Source organism: Catharus ustulatus, chromosome 1 (genome assembly GCF_009819885.2).
Source record: "Catharus ustulatus isolate bCatUst1 chromosome 1, bCatUst1.pri.v2, whole genome shotgun sequence".
NCBI lineage: Eukaryota > Metazoa > Chordata > Aves > Passeriformes > Turdidae > Catharus > Catharus ustulatus.
Genome location: NC_046221.1, coordinates 49,242,690 through 49,262,816, shown reverse-complemented (window position 1 = coordinate 49,262,816; position 20,127 = coordinate 49,242,690). Strand labels below are relative to the sequence as shown.

Sequence of the window (20,127 nt, the reverse complement as noted above, 5' to 3'; positions counted from 1 at the left end):
GTGACTGACTGCCCAAGCACTCAGGGAATAAAGGACTCATGAACACCAGAGAGAAGCTGGCAGGAGATGAGAGAAATGGAGAGAAGACATCTGGATGGAGCAAGGAGACGAAGTAGATGTGTAAAATACACAAAAGTAACTGGTTACTGATTTCATTGCTATTGTATCTAAGTATATATAAAATGTCAGCTCTATAAGGAGAAATAGGGTCTACGCAGCAAAACCACGGGAATTTATGGTAAAATGGTACATCAACTTTATATTTTAGCAGTTGTCTATCATTTCTTCATCAGCTTTGCTAATTATTTGCAGTGTTTGAACCAATTCACTGTTTTTTGGTGTTTTTTTCCTGTAACTGCCATGTTTCACAAGCAAACTCTAACCCATTAGGGATAGCTTTATCTCTCTAAATTTAAAAGTGTTTATTCAGTTCTTCCAATGTGAGATTTGGAGACAAGCTGCAAGTTCCAGATGCTACATTGTTAGCAAAATAGTTTAGAGGGTATTTTAGGTTAAACTTGGACATGTTCACAGAGCATGTATCTTTTTAGATCTTCAAAGAATTTAAGTTAAAAGGGACATCAAATTTGTCACCTAGGTAGAAATGTGTTTCAGTGCTGGCTCCTCATTAGCCAACTGAGAAAAATGACATCTCAGTCTTTTCACAGCTGGTCATAAGGTTTGACTGTGTGTGAGGCAGTAGAAAATAAAATGAAAATATTTGCTTTAAACCCTTATTTTTATTCTTTTAATTATTGCCTGTGAAGGCTGACATGAAAGCAGATAGAGTTAATCTCAGCAGTGTTTACTCAGTCTTGTGATTGCATACTTGGAAATACGCATATTTATCTAAGAAACGTTTGTGAAATTCACTAAAACTCTTCCAGGTAGGACACAGAAAGGGATTCACTGAAGTAACAACAAACTGTGATCTGTAGAATTTCCTCCAATGCTACCTGATTGTACAGCCAGGTCTTACTGGACAGTGCTATAGAGGGAATCCCTGTGTAGAGCATATTGCAGATATGGATTTATTGATGAGAGGGAGTGTAGCAGATATTTAAGATACTCAAAGCACCACACTTCCCAGCTCTCCTCGCCCTGGGAGATCACTACACTCACATGATCTATGTAAGCACTATTGTGCTGGTAAGTCACTTTCAATCAACTTGCTCTCTCCAATAAATGTTGACCATTTAAGAAAAGTAAATGCATTTTTCACACAGTAGAATGTATTGATGTGTAATCTGACTTCAGTAGTCCCCTTTAGTCTGGATGAAGAGTACAGAATCTTCCTACACTGTGCCTACATTAATGGGTTACACAACCATGATTGCTGAGATAAAATAACTTGTTCCTATTTGATGTTCAATTTTTAAACAAACAGATTGTATTTCAAGGAGTGAAAGGTTTCACAAGCGAGGCAGCAGATTGCACAAGTAAGGTGACAGGAAGGTATTAAAGTCTGTCTTTCACTTTAAATTCTTTTTGCTACTTATCACTGTGTGGTAACCATCAGTTATGGCCCTCAACCGTTGCCCTGATGCAATCCTTTGTTCTCCTTGCGTGGGACATCCCCGGGCATGAGACCCGGCTCCCAGGGTGGCACATATCCTTCTAAGCACCCTTGTCCCATGCAGTCCTTCCTCTGCCTGCCACAGATCCAGCAGATCACACCAACTTTTACCAATTGCAGCGATGATGGTAGCTGATGATTATCAGAGGATTATCAGAGGATCAGCGCTGGATTCTACGTGAGTTATGCTCGCTAGACTCATGCAAAGGATGGCACTCAAGCCTCCATGTGCTCTGACATCTGGGACCAGCAGTGCCGGTCGAATACAGCCGTTCCCAAGTGGCGTCGGCAGCGTGGTACCTCGGAACACCGACCGGTGCACTACAGATCCTAGGGTGCAGCGCGCCCGCGCCCCGCCCCCGCCAGCGCTCGGGCCCCGCGGAGCCCATCGGGATTTGTAGTCTGCAGAGGCGGGCAGAAGGACGGGCGAGGGCTCTACCGGCGGGGCTCTCGCCTGCCGGTCCGGAGCCAGCGGCACTCCCCGGATCCTCTGAGGTAGCGAGGTAGGCACATCCCGCGTCGCCGGGCGCTGGCTCCCCGCCCAGCAGTCGGGAGTCCGCCGTGCAGGAGGCAACCGGCGGGGCAGAGCGGCGGCGCTGCCCGACGGAGCATCATGCTGGAGTCCATCTGTGTCACCGGTGAGTAGCGGGAGCGGAGGCGGCGCGGTTCTCGCCGCGCCCGGGGCGGCCAGCAGGCCGCCAGCTCTTCTCTGCCGAGCGAGGAAGCATCGCCCGGGCGGCGCCGCGCATGTCGGTGGGGTGTCACCTGGTCCCTGGGCACCGGGGAAGGGGCTCCACACCTGCTTGGCTCCCGGAGCAGGAGGCGCTCCCGGTCAATGGGCAGTGAGCGTGTCACCTGCGGGCCCTGCCCCTGCCCTGGGATTCCGGGGAGTGCGGAGGTGACACACCCTCCGCTGGAGCGAGGGACAGACCATGCAAGGAAGAATGCCAATAAAACTATTGTTGATTATATCTGATGTCTTACACGTTTTGACTGACACGTTTGCTGTGTTCTCAGAGAAGTTAACAAATCCTTATAGTATGTGTGTATAAAAACCTGTATTATGACTATATAACGATAATATGGACATATATTAATAATATAACTTGGCGCCCCTTGTTGTGCTGTGTACATGTGGAACGCAGGAACACCTACAATACAGCTGCTGCTTGAAAATAGATGTTTTCCTTGTTTGAATTTGACATCCTTTCATGTGTCATTACTTCAGCTGCTCAAGCCAGTGTTACTTTTCCATGGGGAAATCTATCTGTAAGAAATCTGCTGGAGGTGTCTTAGTGTGCCCTCATTCAATACCCTTGCAATCCTAATTAAGATCTCTTACAACTACTTTTTCTCTGCATAATTGATATGCTGTTCTCTATGTGCATGGATATGACTAAAGTGTTACTTCTGACAATGGGAAAAAAAATAAAGGTCATGGGATTGATCAAAGCATCCCTGAAGATGTGCACTAGCCACTGCAATCTTAAAGGATGAGATTTTGTGAAAAATAGTTCTCTTCCCTCCATCAAATATTTCTGTCTGTACCTGTGCTCTAGTAGAACAAGCCAGAGACCTGCTTGTATGAGAGTTTCGTCCTGTGCAGGTCTGCCTATAAATCAATGTTCTGTGATTATATCCTGAGTTTATTACATCAGTGAGAGTTTGTTGCTTGATTTCATTAGAGCCAAGTCTTCACTTTTACTGATTATTACTGTGCCCATGTAATTTAATTTGAAGGGTCTGAATTTGGAGTCAGTTACATAATACTGTATTTCAAAATAGAAGTAAACGTGCACGAAAATGCTTGCAAGTCAGTCCATACCTTTTTTTTTTTTTTTTTTTTTCCTGAAAGTAGAAAGAGTGCATCTCAAATAGCATTGTCATTTTAAAGAAGAAAATCCAAACTGCCAATCAGCCCTAAAAATGCAGTTACTTACAACCACTGGCCACTAATGAATCAGATATACAAGTTGGCTGATAGCTGAAACCTGCCCTTGATTTTGAAGCTCAGAATTAAAAGCTGAATGACAGATAGCACCTTTACAGGGGAAAAGTAAATAGGTGGATTTTTTTGGGGAAAAAAAGAGTCTTAGATTAAATGTAAGAGTTCCCAATATCATACAGGCTCTAGTTAATAACTAAGATGCTTGTGAAAATAGAAAGTAACTCAATGTTCTTACAGAAACTCATTGCCTAATTCTGCTGTTAAACCATGTGCAGTCATTATAGACAGAGCTTCCAGTGCATTCTAGTTCGAGTTGCCTGACAGCTTCTTTAAACACCTTTAAAGGTGTTTTCCAGTGGTGAGGAAATAGAATATAGGATTGTGGTCAGATTCTGTTATGCCACAAAAACAAACCTGTAGTGTTTGAGAGGCAGTGGGACATTACAGGTTCATATGCAACACTTTATGTTACCAGCTTTTTTTCAGAATATTCTTTCTATAGCCCTCTGCACACACAAACCATACAGTCTAGAGCCCATAAACTACAGGGTGCTGTGAATCTATTCAAATTGTCTGAATATTGGAGATAAACATTTCTTTGTAATGTAATTGTATCTTTGCACAATATGTCTAAGGAAAGATCTTACTTGTAACATCTGTGTAGTTCTTTCTCATCTCACAGTTTCAAACTTAACTATTGCTTGTAGACAGATCATATACATTATTTACATTCTTAAAAATTTGAAAATTCAAGTCAGCCTTGCAATGATTTCTGATTTTGAGCAAAAAGAAACTCAGCCATATTCTAACATGGTAATGGTAATCTGAAAAGCAAAAGTAGTGGCTCAGACCATTACATCCCTAGGATAGGAGAAAGTGCTCCACAAACGTATTTGCTAAGCACCTTACTCACACTTACACTTTGGACAGGATTTGTTCATTGTGCATATATAACCTGAGTGATAGCTGCTTGAAATCTGCAGGAGCTCTCTGCTATTTTAGAGCAAGGCTAGCCAGACAGAGATATCCGTGCCCATAAATACCTCTCATTAACCTCATTCCACCTATGTAACTGTTATTTAAGAAGCTGCTTGGATACTAGCTGCCCTGTATCCTAGAGGAAGGTATTATTTATACAACACTCTCCCAAGGCTGGAAAAACATTTACACTGGGGTTTTACTACGCATTTAATTGACTTATTATCTCAATCCATCAGTTTCCAAAGGACAGAGACCAATAACATAACCTGATTCCTGAATATAACATAAAATCTAACATTTTTTCTAACAAATAACCTATAACAATATTAGGCAGTGTCTGCAGTGGTGCAGGGTTCAAGGCTAGTGACTGGGATGCAATTTATACATGGAAAGTGTTTCATTAGTGCAGAATTGTCATGAAATTTGTGGTTCCCACATATTCTTTGTTAGCACTCATGGACTCCATCCCTTTTTCGGTACTGCTGTGACACTGGAGTAGCTAGCTACTTGTATATAAATGGAAGTTAAAGATAAAACTCGTCTGTTTGCGAAATCAAGCCTGTGGTATTTTGAATTGTTCTGTGACACATAGTACACTTGTGTCTGCAGGATGGAGTAAGTTCAATACTGCCAGTTCCAACTGATGTCTTCACAATGATGGGATTTTGGCTAGGGCACAACCTGCTGTCTTGTAAGATTCTTCTGACTCACAGGGATAGCTGCCTTTGGCTGGTTGGCTGGCTACTCTGCTAGCCCAGCTTATGGGACAGCAGATGCCAAACACCATGGTAGTAAAGAGGGGTAGAGCTCTACTCTGGCCCAAGACAGACCAAGGTGCTATTAAGAGGAGGATGTTCTGTTCTTTGGTACCCTGATTATGACTAAATGGGATAGGCAGCTCTTCTGTCCCATCCTTGCTTATGTCTACATCACCCTGTGCTCCAAATCTGGCAGATTGTTTCATGTAATAATTCACCTCTGTCTCTAGGACCATGTTTTTATTAATGTGTTGTTGCAGAAAGGAACAAGATATAAATAAATGGAAGTAAACAAGATGGAGAATCTTTTAGGGACAGACTATATTAGTTTTTTATTAGACCATATTAGTTTGTGGGTTCTGATGGTTTCTTTTTAATTGCTGAAGGGCTTGTGGTTCTGTGACTGTTGAGTGTTTGGAAGTAAGAACGATGAGAAGAATCTTTAAACTAAATCATAAACTATGCGAGTGAGGCTCTCAAAGGTAATTGGAGCCCTGGGGATATGTTCTTTGACAGTTTTCTACTGCAAAAACAGAAATAAGTCAGGAAATTCAGATTTGCACTTCTCAAAACACATGTAGTACATGTGGATGAGATGCAAAAGGTAAAACCTATGGGATCTGTAGTGTGGTATCTGTGTCCAGGTATGCAGGGTACTGTTACACCATAGCATGGTGGTTTTCAATCTGGAAAAGTACAGTAATTTCATGACCATAAGGCGCACCGGACTATAAGACGCACCCCCCGGGAGTTGGCAAAATTCGCAACTTTGTAGATCAGATAAGGCGCACCGGACTATAGGGCACACTTCTTTTGCAGCGAGGCTCCGCCCCCAGCTCCCTCCGCACGGTTGCTGGCTGAGGCTCCACCTCAAGCCGGCAGCCATTGGCCCTGGGGCCCGCCTGTACCCGGCAGGGGCAGTGCCGCGGGCCCCCAGGCCCGCCTGTATCCTGCGGAGCCGGGGCATGCCCGCCGCTCCTCCGTACCGCTTCACCGGGGCCAGGCTGTGGCTGCCACCCCTCCGTGCTGCCTCCACGGGGCCGGGCTATGGCCGCTGCCCCTCCGTGCCGCCTGCACGGGGCCGGGGGGTGCCTGTGTAGGGGCCGTGCCACCTGCACGGGGCCTGGGCGTGCCTGTGTAGGGGCCATGCCGCCTCCACGGGGCCAGGGCATGCCTGTGTAGGGGCCGTGCCGCCTGCACAGGGCCGGGGGGTGCCTGTGTAGGGGCGGCTCCACCTCCATGGGGCCGGGGGGTGCCTGTGTAGGGGTGGCTTCGCCTCCACGGGCCCCAGGCGTGCCTGTGTAGGGCCGGCTCCGCCTGCACGGGGCCGGAGGATGCCTGTGTAGGGGCCATTCCACCTGCACGGGGCCGGGCGTGCCTGTGTAAGGGCCATGCTGCCTCCACAGGGCCGGGGCGTGCCCGCCGCTACTCCGCCCCGCTTCCACCTGGCAGCCATGGCCCTGCCGGCTTCCCCCGTGGCTCGCAGCTCTCACTTCTGGGTAGGCAAATTTTTTGAACTTTGTCCATCAGATAAGGCGCACCAGACTATAAGGCGCACTTCCGGGTTCTGGGGAAAATTTTAGTCAAGAGGGTGTGCCTTGTAGTCATGAAATTACTGTAATCTCCAGTCATCTGTCCAATGATATCCAGAATTTAAAAACTGGAAACCACCGCTAAGCAATCCATGCATTTACAGTAATTTCACACATATAAGGCTCACCCTTTTGACTAAAATTTTGGTCCGAACCTGGAAGTGTGCCTTATACTCCAGAACACCTTATATATGGACAAAGTTCGGAAATTTGCCAAGCCGGAAGTGCAAGCTGCAAACTGAACTGCACGGGGCTGCTGGGCTCGGCGGAGGGAGGTCGGGCGCGGCTCGCGTGGGGCCTCAGGGCTCAGTGGGGGTTCGGCACATTTCCTGGTTTGGAGGACAGGTATCTGCTAAGAAAGGCAGGAACCTCTCTTTGAAATGGAGAATGTAAACCCCCTCCCTCCAAATTATTATAATTTTGAAATTAAGGGGTTCTCAGGCAAAGATATGGGAATCAGGAATAACAGTTCCTTACTAGGAAAATTAAGATAGAAATACAGTACTACAGAAACAAACCCCAAACACTGACAAAGTGTCTTGGGTTACAATACAGGATGTGATCAAGGTATCTATTCTATCACTATCTGTTGTGACCAGGTGGGGCAATGATCCTTATCTCTGTGGGAGACACTCTGCTAATGGGGCCATCCATTGAAAGCAGTAGGGCATTGTTCTTTATCTTTGCACCCCCCATCCTTACTCCAGGGAATTATCTTCTGCTAATGGCCTATTGAGTCTCACTGTGTGACTGATAAAATTACTTTATCTCGTTGTAAGTTGCTCCAGCCAGGAGGGAGAGCCAAACATTTCTTACCTAGATAAAAACTGAAATTCTAGGTCACCCAGTAGCCCTTTCTCTACTGGACTCTAGAAAAAAACGAGATTTCTCCATATTACTACTAGACCTCTGGAAGGAAACTGCATCTTCTACAAGACCACTGCTTCAACTGAACCACATCTGTCACTACAAGAGGACTGCAGCCACTATTTAATCAAACTGCTACCAACACCCTACCTGAACGGGGTGTCAGGTTGTACTCTGACTTTGTCAGGGTTTGGAGTTTGTTTCTTTGTAGTACTGTATTTCTATTTTAATGTCCCTAGTAAGAACTGTTATTCCTAATTCCCATATCTTTGCCTGAAAGCCCCTTGATTTCAAAATTACAATAATTTGGTGGGAGGGGGTTTACATTCTCCATTTCAAAGAGAGGTTCCTGCCTTTCTTAGCAGACACCTGTCCTCCAAACTAAGACACAAAGTCAGAGTACAGCCTGATACCCCATCAGGGTGACAGCCGTCAGTCAGGGTATTGGTAGCAGTCCTATTAAATGGTGGCTACAGTCCTCCTGCAGTGACAGATGTGGTTCAGTTGAAGCAGTGGTCTTGTAGAAGGGTGCAGCCTCCCTCCGAAGGTCCAGCGATGATAAGGAAAAAAAGTCCAGTTTTCCCCTGGAGCCCAGGAAAAAGAGGGCAACTTGGTGTCCCAGAATTTCAGTTTTTATCTAGGTAGGAAAGGCTGGGCTCTCCCGGCTGGCTGGAGCAAGTCTCAATGGGATAAAGTGATTTTATCAGTCACAAGGTGGGACTCAATGGGCCATTAGCAGAAGATAACTCCCTGGAGGAAGGATGGGGGATGCAAAGATAATGAACAATGCCCTACTGCTTTCAATGGATGGCCCATTAGCAGACTATCTCCCATGGAGATAAGGATCACTGCCCCACCTGGTCACAACAGATGGTGACAGAATAGATACTTTGATCACATCCAATTGTAACCCAAGACAGCATGGCTGGTGCGATTGTTACTAATTAGTTACTTCATTGCACACAGATTCTTACTGCAAAATAAAAAAAGTGGGCCTTATACTCTGGTGCGCCTTATATATGGACAAAGTTCGGAAATTTGCCAACACCCAGAACTGCGCCTTATACTCCGGTGTGCCTTATACTCGTGAAATCACAGTACAGTAATTTCACGACCATAAGGTGCACCGGACTATAAGGAGCACCCCCCGGGAGTCGGCAAAATTCGCAACTTTGTAGATCAGATAAGGCGCACCGGACTATAGGGCGCACTTTTTTTTTGCAGCGAGGCTCCGCCCCCAGCTCCCTCCACGCAGTTGCTGGCCGAGGCTCCGCCTCAAGCCAGCAGCCATTGGCCCCGGGGCCCACCTGTACCCGGTAGGGGCGGTGCCGTGGGCCCCCAGGCCCGCCTGTACCCGGTGGGGCTGGGGCATGGCCGCCACCCCTCCGTGCTGCCTCTCTGGGGCTGGGCTATGGCCGCCACCCCTCTGTGCCGCCTCCACGGGGCCGGGGGGTGCCTGTGTAGGGGCCATGCCGCCTGCACGGGGCCGGGGGGTGCCTGTGTAGGGGCCGTGCTGCCTGCACGGGGCCAGGGGGTGCCTGAGTAGGGGCTGGGCCGGGGGGTGCCTGTGTAGGGGCCGTCCCGCCTGCACGGGGCCGGGGCGTGCCTGTGTAGGGGCGGCTCTGCCTCCAGGGGGCTGGGGGGTGCCTGTTTAGGGGAGGCTCCGCCTCCACGGGGCCGGGGGGTGCCTGTGTAGGGGCTGTCCCGCCTGCATGGGGCCAGGGGGTGCCTGTGTAGGGGCCGTGCTGCCTGCACGGGGCCGGGGGGTGCCTGTGTAGGGGCCGTGCTGCCTGCACGGGGCCGGGGGGGGTGCCTCTAGAGGGGCCGTCCCACCTGCGTGAGGCCGAGGGGTGCCTGTGTAGGGACCGTGCTGCCTACACGGGACCGGGGGGTGCCTCTAGAGGGGCCATCCCGCCTGCATGGGGCCGGGGGGTGCCTGTGTAGGGGCCGTGCTGCCTGCACAGGGCCGGGGGCTGCCTCTAGAGGGGCCGTCCCGCCTGCATGGGGCCGGGGGGTGCCTGCGTAGGGGCTGTGCACAGGGCCGGGGGCTGCCTGTGTAAGGGAGGCTCCGCCTGCATGGGGCTGGGAGGTACCTGTGTAGGGGCGGCTCTGCTTGCACAGGGCCGGGGGGTGCCTGTGTAGGGGTCGTCCCGCCTGCAGGGGGCCGGGAGGTGCCTGTGTAGGGGCGGCTCTGCCTCCACGGGGCCAGGGGGTGCCTGTGTAGGGACGGCTCTGCCTGCACGGGGCCCAGGCGTGCCTCTGGAGGGCCGGCTCCGCCTCCACGGGGCCCAGGCGTGCCTCTGGAGGGGCGGCTCCGCCTCCACAGGGCCGGGGCGTGCCCACCACTGCTCCGCCCCCCCTCCACCTGGCAGTCACGGCCCTGCCGGCTCCCCCTGTGGCTCGCAACTCTCACTTCCGGGTAGGCAAATTTTTTGAACTTTGTCCATCAGATAAGGCGCACCGGACTATAAGGCGCACTTCCGGGTTCTGGGGAAAATTTTAGTCAAAAGAGTGCGCCTTATAGTCGTGAAATTACTGTAATTTCACGACCACAAGGCGCACCAGACTATAAGGCGCACCTCGGGAGTCGGCAATTTGCGCAACTTTGTACATTGTATAAGGCGCACCGGACTGTAAGGCGCACCTTTTTTTTGCAGCGAGGATCTGCCTCCAGCACCCCCCACGCGGTTGCTGGCTGAGGCCCCGCCTCCACCCCATTGCTGCAGCCCCGCGGGTACCCGGGCCTGCCTGTGCCTGGCAACCTGGCATCGCGGACCCCCCTGCACCCGACAGCCGTGGCGCCATGGGGCCACTCCCCCTCACAGCCCGGTGCAGCCACGCTGCTGATCCCCCCTCACAGCTCAGCATGGCTATGGGGCCACTCGCCCCTCACAGCCTGGCACAGCACTGCTACCTCTTCCCCTCACAGCCCGGCACGGCCGCGGGGCCACTCGCCCCTCACAGCCCGGCACAGCACCGCTGCATCTGCCCCTCACAGCCCGGCACAGCCGCAAGGCCACTCCCCCTCACAGCCCGGCACAACCACGCTGCTGATCCCCCTCAATGCCCGGTGCAGCCGTGGGGCCACTCCCCCTCACAACCCGGCACAGGCGTGGGACCACTCCCCGCTCACAGCCTAGCACAGCCCGGCTGCCGCTCCCCCTTACAGCCCGGTGCGGCCGCGGGGCCACTCCCTTCTCACAGCCCAGCGCTGCCACGGGCCCACTCCCCCTCACAGCCCAGCACAGCTGCAGGGCCGCTCCCCCTCGCGGCTCGCACTTCTGGGGTGGCAAATTTCTGAACTTTGTACATTATATAAGGTGCACCGGACTATAAGGCGCATTTCCGGGTTCGGCCCAAAATTTTAGTCAAAAGGGTGCGCCTTGTAGTTGTGAAATTACTGTTCTGTAATCTGGGTTGTTAATCCATTCCAACAGGCTACTTTATAAGAGCATGGTATCTTAGTACTTTTTGAATCACTGAAGTAGGTTTTCGGGAGGCAGGCTGTGCAATGAATTAGTTTTATATTCAGAATACTAGACCTTTTTTTCAATCACCGGGCATTGCTAATCATTGGAGACTCTTGGATATATAAGTCAAGTTTCCTAGAAGACAGTAAAGTCTTAATTTGGTTGATGCTGTGTTTACAAATGTGAGTTTGAAATATCTGTTATAGCATAAAAAACTGTTTATGTTACTAGATGTTTATGTTATTAGAGTATGAACTTTGAATTTGGTGTTTTGCAACATGATTTTGACATAGTCAAAATATATTATTTTCTAATCTATTTGGTAGTGATGTTTAGAAGACCTATACAGAATATTAGAACATCCGTTAAATGACTTCTGTGAAAACTGCTTTGTTATCTATTATAATATTTCAAATGTGCCAGATTACCTTTTGATTCTAGGTTTCCAGCACAAATAAGCATGGAACAGTATCCTTCAGTCAGAAGAAATTAAAGACAGCCACACTAAGTTTGGAAGCTGAAAAATCACTTTACTACAAGATTGCGCTTATAAAGTAACTATAGATTAGGCACAATTATTTTTGATATCAACCATGTGCATGTGAAACCTGCCAGTGTATGTTCAGCACTCAATCACCATTTTTAGGAGAATTTTGATTTATGGCATTCAGCGTTTGTCTACATATAAAAGCATTTATGACTGTCCAACTGTACCTCTTTGCTGTAACTTGCTGTCATGAGTTTTTGATATTAGATTGATTGATACAAGCATGGAGGGAGGGAGGGAATGGCTTGTTTTAAGGTCATTTAAAGTTGTTTCCTTGAATTAAATTTCTGGGGTTTTTTCTATTTATCACTTCTGAGATACATGTGTGATATTAGTTTTAACTGTTCCGTTACAGCAGCAATTAAAGGCTTCTATATTCTTTGTGGCTTTTAAGAGCTGATTAGTAGAGAAAGTGAAGTGTTAGTGCCTCTAGTTGCATGTGTTTTCTTTGTCTATATTTTAAGAAGTAGCTGTGTCATTTCCAACTCCAATTTTGTGTACCTAAGCAAAGTCATGTGCTCAGAAATTTACGGTAATTTCGTGACCATAAGGCACACCGGACTATAAGGCGCACCAGACTATAAGGCACACCTCCGGGAGCCGGCAAATTTTGCAACTTTGTACATTATATAAGGCGCACTGGACTATAAGGCACACTTTTTTTTTTGCCACGGAGATCCATGCTGCGCGCAACAAAGTAACTAATTAGTAACAGAATCCCGCGATCATGGAGTTTACTGGCAGGTGCTGAATTTGCAAACATTTTTCACAGATTGGTGTAGCCTTTAAACGCAGCCCCAAGCATCCTCTCCGTGAGTGGGGCCTGACACTCCCGCCCACCCCCGGCTGGCGAGGTGGGGCTCGGGGCGGCCACGGCTCACACCTTGAGGTTGCTGCAGTTCAGGGCGGCTCGGGGCCGCCTGCGGCTCGGGACCGTCCGCGGCTCAGGGCAGCATGGTGCTGTCCACTCCCACTCAGCCCACGCGGCTGCCGGGGGCTGGGACCGGGGGCTGGGTGGTCCCGCTCAGCCTGCACGGCTGCTGGGGGCTGGAACCACCCCCCCATTGCGGCTCACACTTACGGTTTGGCAAATACTGCAACTTTGTACATTATATGAGGCGCACCGGACTATAAGGCGCACTTCCGGGTTCGGGGGAAAATTTTAGTCAAAAGGGTGAGCCTTATAGTCGTAAAATTACTGTAATATATATTCAGACATTCTGGAAACCTTCGTTTTCAGTTACCCTTCTTAAAAGTAAGGGTTCTCTGTAGTAGTTGATAGAGGTCTGAAATCAATCTGAAATACTTGCCCAGAAATATGAGAGTGGCCATCCTATTCTGTTGTCCAAAAAATGCGTCTCTTATGTATTTAGTTTGATGTTGTTCTTCTAGTGGTGGGGAACTGTAGTTTCTCACCATGACAGCTCCTGGGAAAGCAAAATAAGCCATGTAGGCAGGTTGTCACATATGTGATGAGAATGATCTGACAGAATTTGAACAGGAATGGCAAGGAGCACATTCCTGTGCCAGGCATAGAAAGGGAATTCACAAACTTAACATGGAAGAAAACTCATTTTTCATAGGATACACATGCTTTATTGAAAAGTTGTAATCTAATGCTTCTATCTCTCTTCTTTCCGGTGGAGAAAACATCCAGGCTGTAGATCACCCATCATATTTTCATGTGAATAGGACCTCTGGTCTTTTTGTTTTTTAGGACAGGATGTTAGGGAGAATTGAGGAACACAGGTTGATATGGAAGTGACAAAGGTTCAACACTATGAAATACATTGTTATGGTGCTTATGTTGGGTGCAAAACCTAATTTTACTGTGAAAATAAAGCTGAAATTAAGCCACTGTTGATTTTTTTTTTGCCTTGCAGGCGTTTAATGATCTCTTGCTGCTGTTTCCTTTAGAGTATAATTACTGTATGTGAAGTAATTACAGCTTAACCATGTATAACTGTGGAATGAAGCTCAAATCCCTTTTGCAGGCTTTAATCATCCTTCAACCGTGTCTCCTCTTCTGTAAACCCTTTTATTTTAGGTAGAGAAGTAGGTAACATTTCTCTGTGGCACAATTTATTTGTACCTGTAGTTTCAGCTCATCTAATGCTCTAGGAGGAACTAGTTGTCAAGAGAATGGGATGGTTAGAACCAGGGAAGCAAGGTCACTTCTCTCTAACAAGCTAGCACAAATGTTAAATTCTGTTTTAATCCTCAATGACTTTTCCATGCAGCTGCTCTGCACCAGGGACCAGTCTGCCCCAAAGACAATGCCAGGAGTGAGAGCAATGAAGGAGGCTTCACTCATTAAAGAGAATTTATTTGCTTCTTGCACTTAGTTTGGTTTATAATGTTTCTTCTCAAGTGTTTTAAGTCAGCTGGTACTGTAGAACTCTGTTGATTACATGAAATAGTCAGTGTTGTCTTAAGGGTTTTCAGGAGTGTAACTAGCTGATCTCTTCCGCCTCTTTAAATATAGCTTATTGTCTGTACTGCCTGAAACTGAATTATTTTAAATGTATATTACTATCCATATGTTGTGGTAAATTGTTCACAGTCGCTGTCTCTTCCCAATGTCCTCACCATTTTCTGAGAGTACAGTAATTTCACAAATATAAGGCACAACCTTTTGACTAAAATTTTGGTCTGAACCCGGAAGTGCGCCTTATAATCCAGATGCGCCTTATATATGGACAAAGTTCAGAAATTTGCCAATCCGGAAGTGCGAGCTGAGCCGGGATCCGCAGGAGCTGCGACTGCGTGGGGGGAGCTGGGAACCGCAGGAGCCGCGGCCGCTGGATGGGGGAAACTGGGACCCGGCGTGGCCGCCGGCCGGGGGGATGCTGGGACGCAGTGCAGTCACTGGCCAGGGGGAAACGGTGCAGCCGCCGGCCGGGTGGAAGCCTTATATAATGTAAAGTAAAGTTGTGTAATGTAACGTAATGTTAAGTTTTGAAATTTGCCAACTCCTGGAGATGCACCTTATAATCCGGTGCGCCTCATAGTCGAGAAATTACTGTAAATTCCGTGAATCAGATTTTGCGGATAAGATCATACCAGACTACTTGTACAGAAGCACAGATCCCTGTGGTAAACATGGTAAACTCTCCTCACATGCTCTTACAGTGTTTCCTATTTTTTAAGCTTTTCTTTATCCTTACAGGAAGTCTTCCTTGCCTGACGAAGATCAATCAGCTCAAAACTATACATTTGTTAATGTAGCAGTAAATGTTTGTGAAGTCCTGCAGAGTCTTTTTTTAAATCACTAAGTTCTTAGCTACCAGCAGTGTAGTTGTGCATGGGGATGCAAGCATAAAATAGGTGTTTATCCGAATATTACAAGTCCCAGTCTAATGGTTCAGAAGTGATATACACACTCAGTTCTCCCCTATGCCTAGAAGTCAAGATAAATGTGAAGTGACTGCATTTAAGACATTTTGCGTTTCCTTTATCTTGCAGTTTTGAATCCTTAAGATTAGTATCACTGTGTGAAATCAAGTGTGTCCTCATTATTTTCTTTCCCACCCCCTCCCCCAAATGCAGAAAAACTTCACTGGCCTAAGACAGAGCTTTCTAGGAAATCAGTCCTGAGTCTGGAAGAACATAAGTGGAACATTAATAATGAAAACAGCCTTCAGCATCCACCTTCTGAGATCCTTAAGGACATTTTCACAACAGGAACCAGTAGCTACAACGTCCTTCTGCAGAGCAAACAGGAGAAAAAACACCACACTCAAAAGCAATCATCCGCCCATCACAAGAAACACAGGAAAACCACCAAGTGCTCCTCCAGCTCGCGGGGCAGCGAGCACCGCCGTGTGAAGGTGCCGCTGCCCTTGCTGGGCGGGTGGTGCTGCGGCCTCAGGCAGCCGCCCCTCCTCGGCACTGACCCCACGGCCACCGGCGTCAAGTTCACCAGCAGCTCCTCGGCTGCGGGGAGTGCCGCCGCACTGCCACCGCGGCCCAGAAGCAGAACTAAAAAGCATCCTAGTCTCACAAAGCCAAAGCAGTCTCAGTCCTCAAAAAGCCATGGGAAGGATGGCGATGCCCCTGGACAAAAGCTCTGTTTACTGACTGCAATCAAGCCGTCCAATGTGGAGAAAGAGAAGGTTAAATTTTTCAACTCCAATTTCACCTACAATCCTCAATTTGAATATGAAAACCCTGCTCTGCCAAATGTGTTAGCTAAGCACAGCCATGCATCTGACAGATTTCTTAAGCAGGTATAGTTGCTTTTATTCCCCTCCATTTCCAGTGATTATTTTTTCATACACCTACGTGGCATTTGGCTTTGTTTGTAGCAAGTAGTTTCTCCTTGTTCTCCCCTGCTGTTTGAAAAATGCATCAAAGATTAGAATAGTAGCAGCACTAGTAGAGCTGAAATAAAATCTTTTTTATTAAAAAAACCTAAAACCTTTCTAAACTTTACAGGATTTTAAAGGATAAAGGCACAGTTTCTTCTAAATGTGTTTACATGAAGCATAATTTAAAGCAAAAAAAGTTTTTTAGGCAATGAAGCAGGGTCTAGTACAGGAAAAATACAGTACTTAAGTAGGCAGAGAAATGAGGCAGCATAGAAATCCTGCCAATCCTCTTGGTGACACAGGGATTGGGAGAGGATAGCAATTATTTGAGGTCATCGTTGTATAAGCACATGTTGGTGTTCCTTGTTTTAATCGACTTTGAAAGGCTATTTGAATATCCATTAGACTCAATCAAGCAGCAGCCAAATTCCATTCCAGAGAGAGGTAAATTAAAAAAAAACAATTTTGGTTTTTCATAACATGCAACCACACTGATAACATAGCTACTGACATTGCCATTCTATGTAACTGCTTTGCCTTCCTACCTGCATTACAAAAAAACCTAAACAACAAAAGCCTTGCTTTCAACTTTGACCTAAGTGACAAAACCCAGTGTTTATCTGATCAGTAGCAGACGTAGTATTCTTCCCACTTTTGCTATTTTTAAATGATTTAGAAGATTTTTATTTTAAAATTGTTTAGATCTTATTTAAGTCTGACAAGCTTTTCTAAACAGAGCCTCTTACGTTTTCAAGTTTCCTTTAACTTGAGAAGACATCCTGCCATTCCATGAGTTTCACTTCTTTGTGATATGAATATTTCACTTTTAACTAAAATTCTTGGTGGAAAAAATACATGAATTAAAAGGACTAGGGATTGTAAGAACTGATCCCTTGTAAACAGACAGATTTTTTTTTTTATTTTTCTAAACCCAAGAATGCACAAAACTGCTATTGCCGATTACATCATTGTATTGATAGTCTCTATTTTCACATTGAAAATTTCTGTATATTTTAACAAGTCAGTTTCTGGGTTTTCATTAAAAATTTATTTCTTTATGAGAAAAGGGAACAACTGTTATATTCTTAAAATATTCTTCCATACTTCCAAACAATGAACTAAATCACAATGACACCAAATAAAACTGCTCCTTGATTAGAACTTTTTAATAGGTTTTCCTTCAATGTTTTTTTAGCAGTATTAGCAACATAGATGATAGCAAATCAACAACTACTGATTTGACAAACCAAATTTAATACAAATTATCCTTTTTGGTGTGGGCTAGCAGAGCCTTAAAAGTCTTTTTATGCACGATGATTTTCTGGTGCAAGCCTGTCTTTGGTTTACGCTTCTTTTAACAAAAAGCTCTAAGCCTAAATACTGAAAATTTTAACAATGAATGATTCCTCAATATTATTCTGATTTGTAACTCAATCTTTTTCCCTGTCCATAAAAATTATGGGAAAATAAAGGTTCTGTAACAGCATTATAAAAGGAAGTAAGAGATTTAATTTTCAAGGAAGTATGATATTTCTGACAATTAACAAGGAAGATGTAAATTGTTTCAGATGTCTTGGTTTGAGTCACTAAAAAAGCTTGTATTCAAAGTTCAGCACCTAAAAATACCAAACAAAAATACCTTGCACTTAAAAAATGCCCAAACCAGCAGCTTTAACACAGCCCCAAGCCCAGCAGGTGTCACTCTCTCTCTTTTATCTACAACTAGCTTTAGAAATTTTCATCCCCATGCAAATTTGAATTTAATTTCATGCAAATTTACTATCCAGAAAAAGCATCATTAATCAGAATTTTAATCAGCAAGTAGTGTAGGAGCACTTGCTTTTCCTCACTGCTGTATTTTTTTCCAGGCAGATTTTACTTATCAGAAGAAACATGTAGGTATCTCACAGGAAGTTAAGTTCAGAAAGGATGACTTCAGTTCCAAAAAATGTACTTACAGTATCATGAGCTGGTCTGCAGTAAAAAAACAACTGTATGTAGCCATCCTTTTTGCTACAAGAAGGCTCAATTCAGTTTTTTGGGGATTTTTTGAGGTATATTTGGCTTCTATTCATTACTCCATTTATTTTAGAAAGCCTTGGTAACTGTGAACAGTTATTGCTATTTTTATCTGCAAAAGGTGCTCATGGTAAGTTACTCTTGCTTGATCTTTTGTGAGTAAAAAGCTATCAACCCAGCTCTTACTCACTGAACCCACCATTTTTATAGGGGCTTTTAGGATACTGAAGTGAAATGAACTCAAAACCTGACATTTCAGAATTTTAGAGAATTTTTCAGTTATGTCAAAAATCTTTTTACCCACAACTGCATAGCCTGCTAGGACATTAAAACAGATTGTGTTTTCTTATTGCACTTCCTGTATTTGTACATGTCTATGAAATTGGTTAATATAGCATTACTGAAATATATCTGGAAGACAAATCATACTCTGCCTCATTTGTTTATTTTTTTACAGGCAAAGAGCACTGAAGATTTGCAAACCATTAACCCAGCAGTGCTACAGTGGGGAACACACAGGCTTATGAGCACCCATTTTACTCCATGCCTCTACTTAAATCAAAGCTTTTAAATCTTGGGCACAGCCCAACACTTTTACTGATTGACTTTTCACAGACATAGAGAAAACATTTTAAAGTTATTAATGCATTTGAAAAATTCTAATTTTAGTGTCTTTCTTCTCATACTGTGTTCTGTTTGTTTCTCCCTATTTTATGATATTTTCTTCATAATGAGGTTTTTTTCATGAGTCACACAATATGATGCCTTTAGGGAAGTAAACTGGAGAATAGAAAATATCATATATTGCACTCTTCATTGATTAACATATCTGATATAACAGAATTTATTTCTCTTACAAGTGTATTTCAGGGTCACTGCAGCAGCTCTGTGCTCTAAAAGTTTTCTGGCTCAAACTACTTATCCCTCATTGTGAAGTTTCTTAGCACTCAAAGCATTTGTTATTTTTGCTCAGATGCTAGAGGTGGCAATATTTGCTTAGAAATTATTGTTCCCAGTGTTTGCAGAGCAGGTGAACTCAGCAACTGCATTTGCTGAACCAAAATCAGCAAGTTTCAATTTTAGGTAACCTGTTTCTTTGAATTGTACAAGGCAGTAAGAATTCTATTTCTATATACATTAAAAAAACTCCAAACCATTTAGTTGAATGAGTGATCTCCCCTGGAAAGAGTTATATGTCCTCTTCCCTTGTACTCATAAAAGTATAGCAGTATAGCAGTTTTGAGTTCATAAATAAACCAGTTATACCACATTTCATGTGTTTGTATGACGCCTTTTAGGGCAATAATAAAGGTAGCCTACAATTAGCAAATTTATCAGATGTTGGGAAAAAATTTAGGTGGAGCTGGAAGGCTAAACAACATGGCATTCAAACACTGAGTAATGGTTTGCTATGTGCAAGTGATATCACAGCTTAGGCAGGTGGAAGATTCAAGAACATGACACTGTAAAAAGCACTTAATTGTAAAACACTTCATTCTCCAGTAGTAACAAACTTGCTTGTTAACTAAGATTTTAGATAAGGTGGGCTAGTACATAACACAAAATATATCAGGTCATTAAAGTGGCACAGGTTCTCAGGGTCTGACACAAATGTCTCTCTTCCCCACAAGAGACTAATATATCACCTCTGGTGATACCGCAGTAGGAGGATAGCTTTACTTCAGAACAGTCTCATACGAAAACCCAGTGAGTATTAACTTCAAATGATTTACAAAGTACAGTAATTTCACGAATACAAGCTGCATGGAGTATAAGCCACACTTCCGGTGCATCGACAATGTTGATGTCTTAGTCAATAAATAAGCCGCACCCCGAATATTAGCTGCACTTTCGTTCGTAGCGAGAATCCGTGTGCAGCTTTCACAGATTTGCCAATTAGTAACAGGATCACGGCATAGCGGGGTTTACTGGCTCGGGGTGGGGCCAGGCAGGCTCGGCCCACTCATGGTTGCCGACGGGGCCGGGTGGCCCAGCTCAGCGCTACGGCTCGGCGGGGCCGCTCGGGGCCGGCTGGGCGGTGCTGCTGCTGTCGCCGCCG

The 20,127-nt window shown here is 45.6% G+C and overlaps 1 protein-coding gene across 3 annotated transcripts in view; it reads left to right on the top strand.

Moving 5' to 3' along the window:
• The first annotated feature begins 748 nt into the window (after positions 1–748).
• KIAA0895 (KIAA0895 ortholog) overlaps positions 749–20,127 on the top strand; it is a 35,425-nt gene continuing 16,046 nt past the window's right edge. The window contains exons 1-2 of one of the 3 annotated variants that reach the window (XM_033070141.2): positions 749–2,214; positions 15,289–15,968. In XM_033070141.2, the coding sequence (XP_032926032.1) occupies positions 2,190–2,214; positions 15,289–15,968 (705 nt within the window). In that variant the 5' untranslated portion in view covers positions 749–2,189. The remainder of the gene's footprint in view (positions 2,215–15,288; positions 15,969–20,127) is intronic. The other 2 variants (XM_033070148.1, XM_033070135.2) reach the window with 2 other exon arrangements.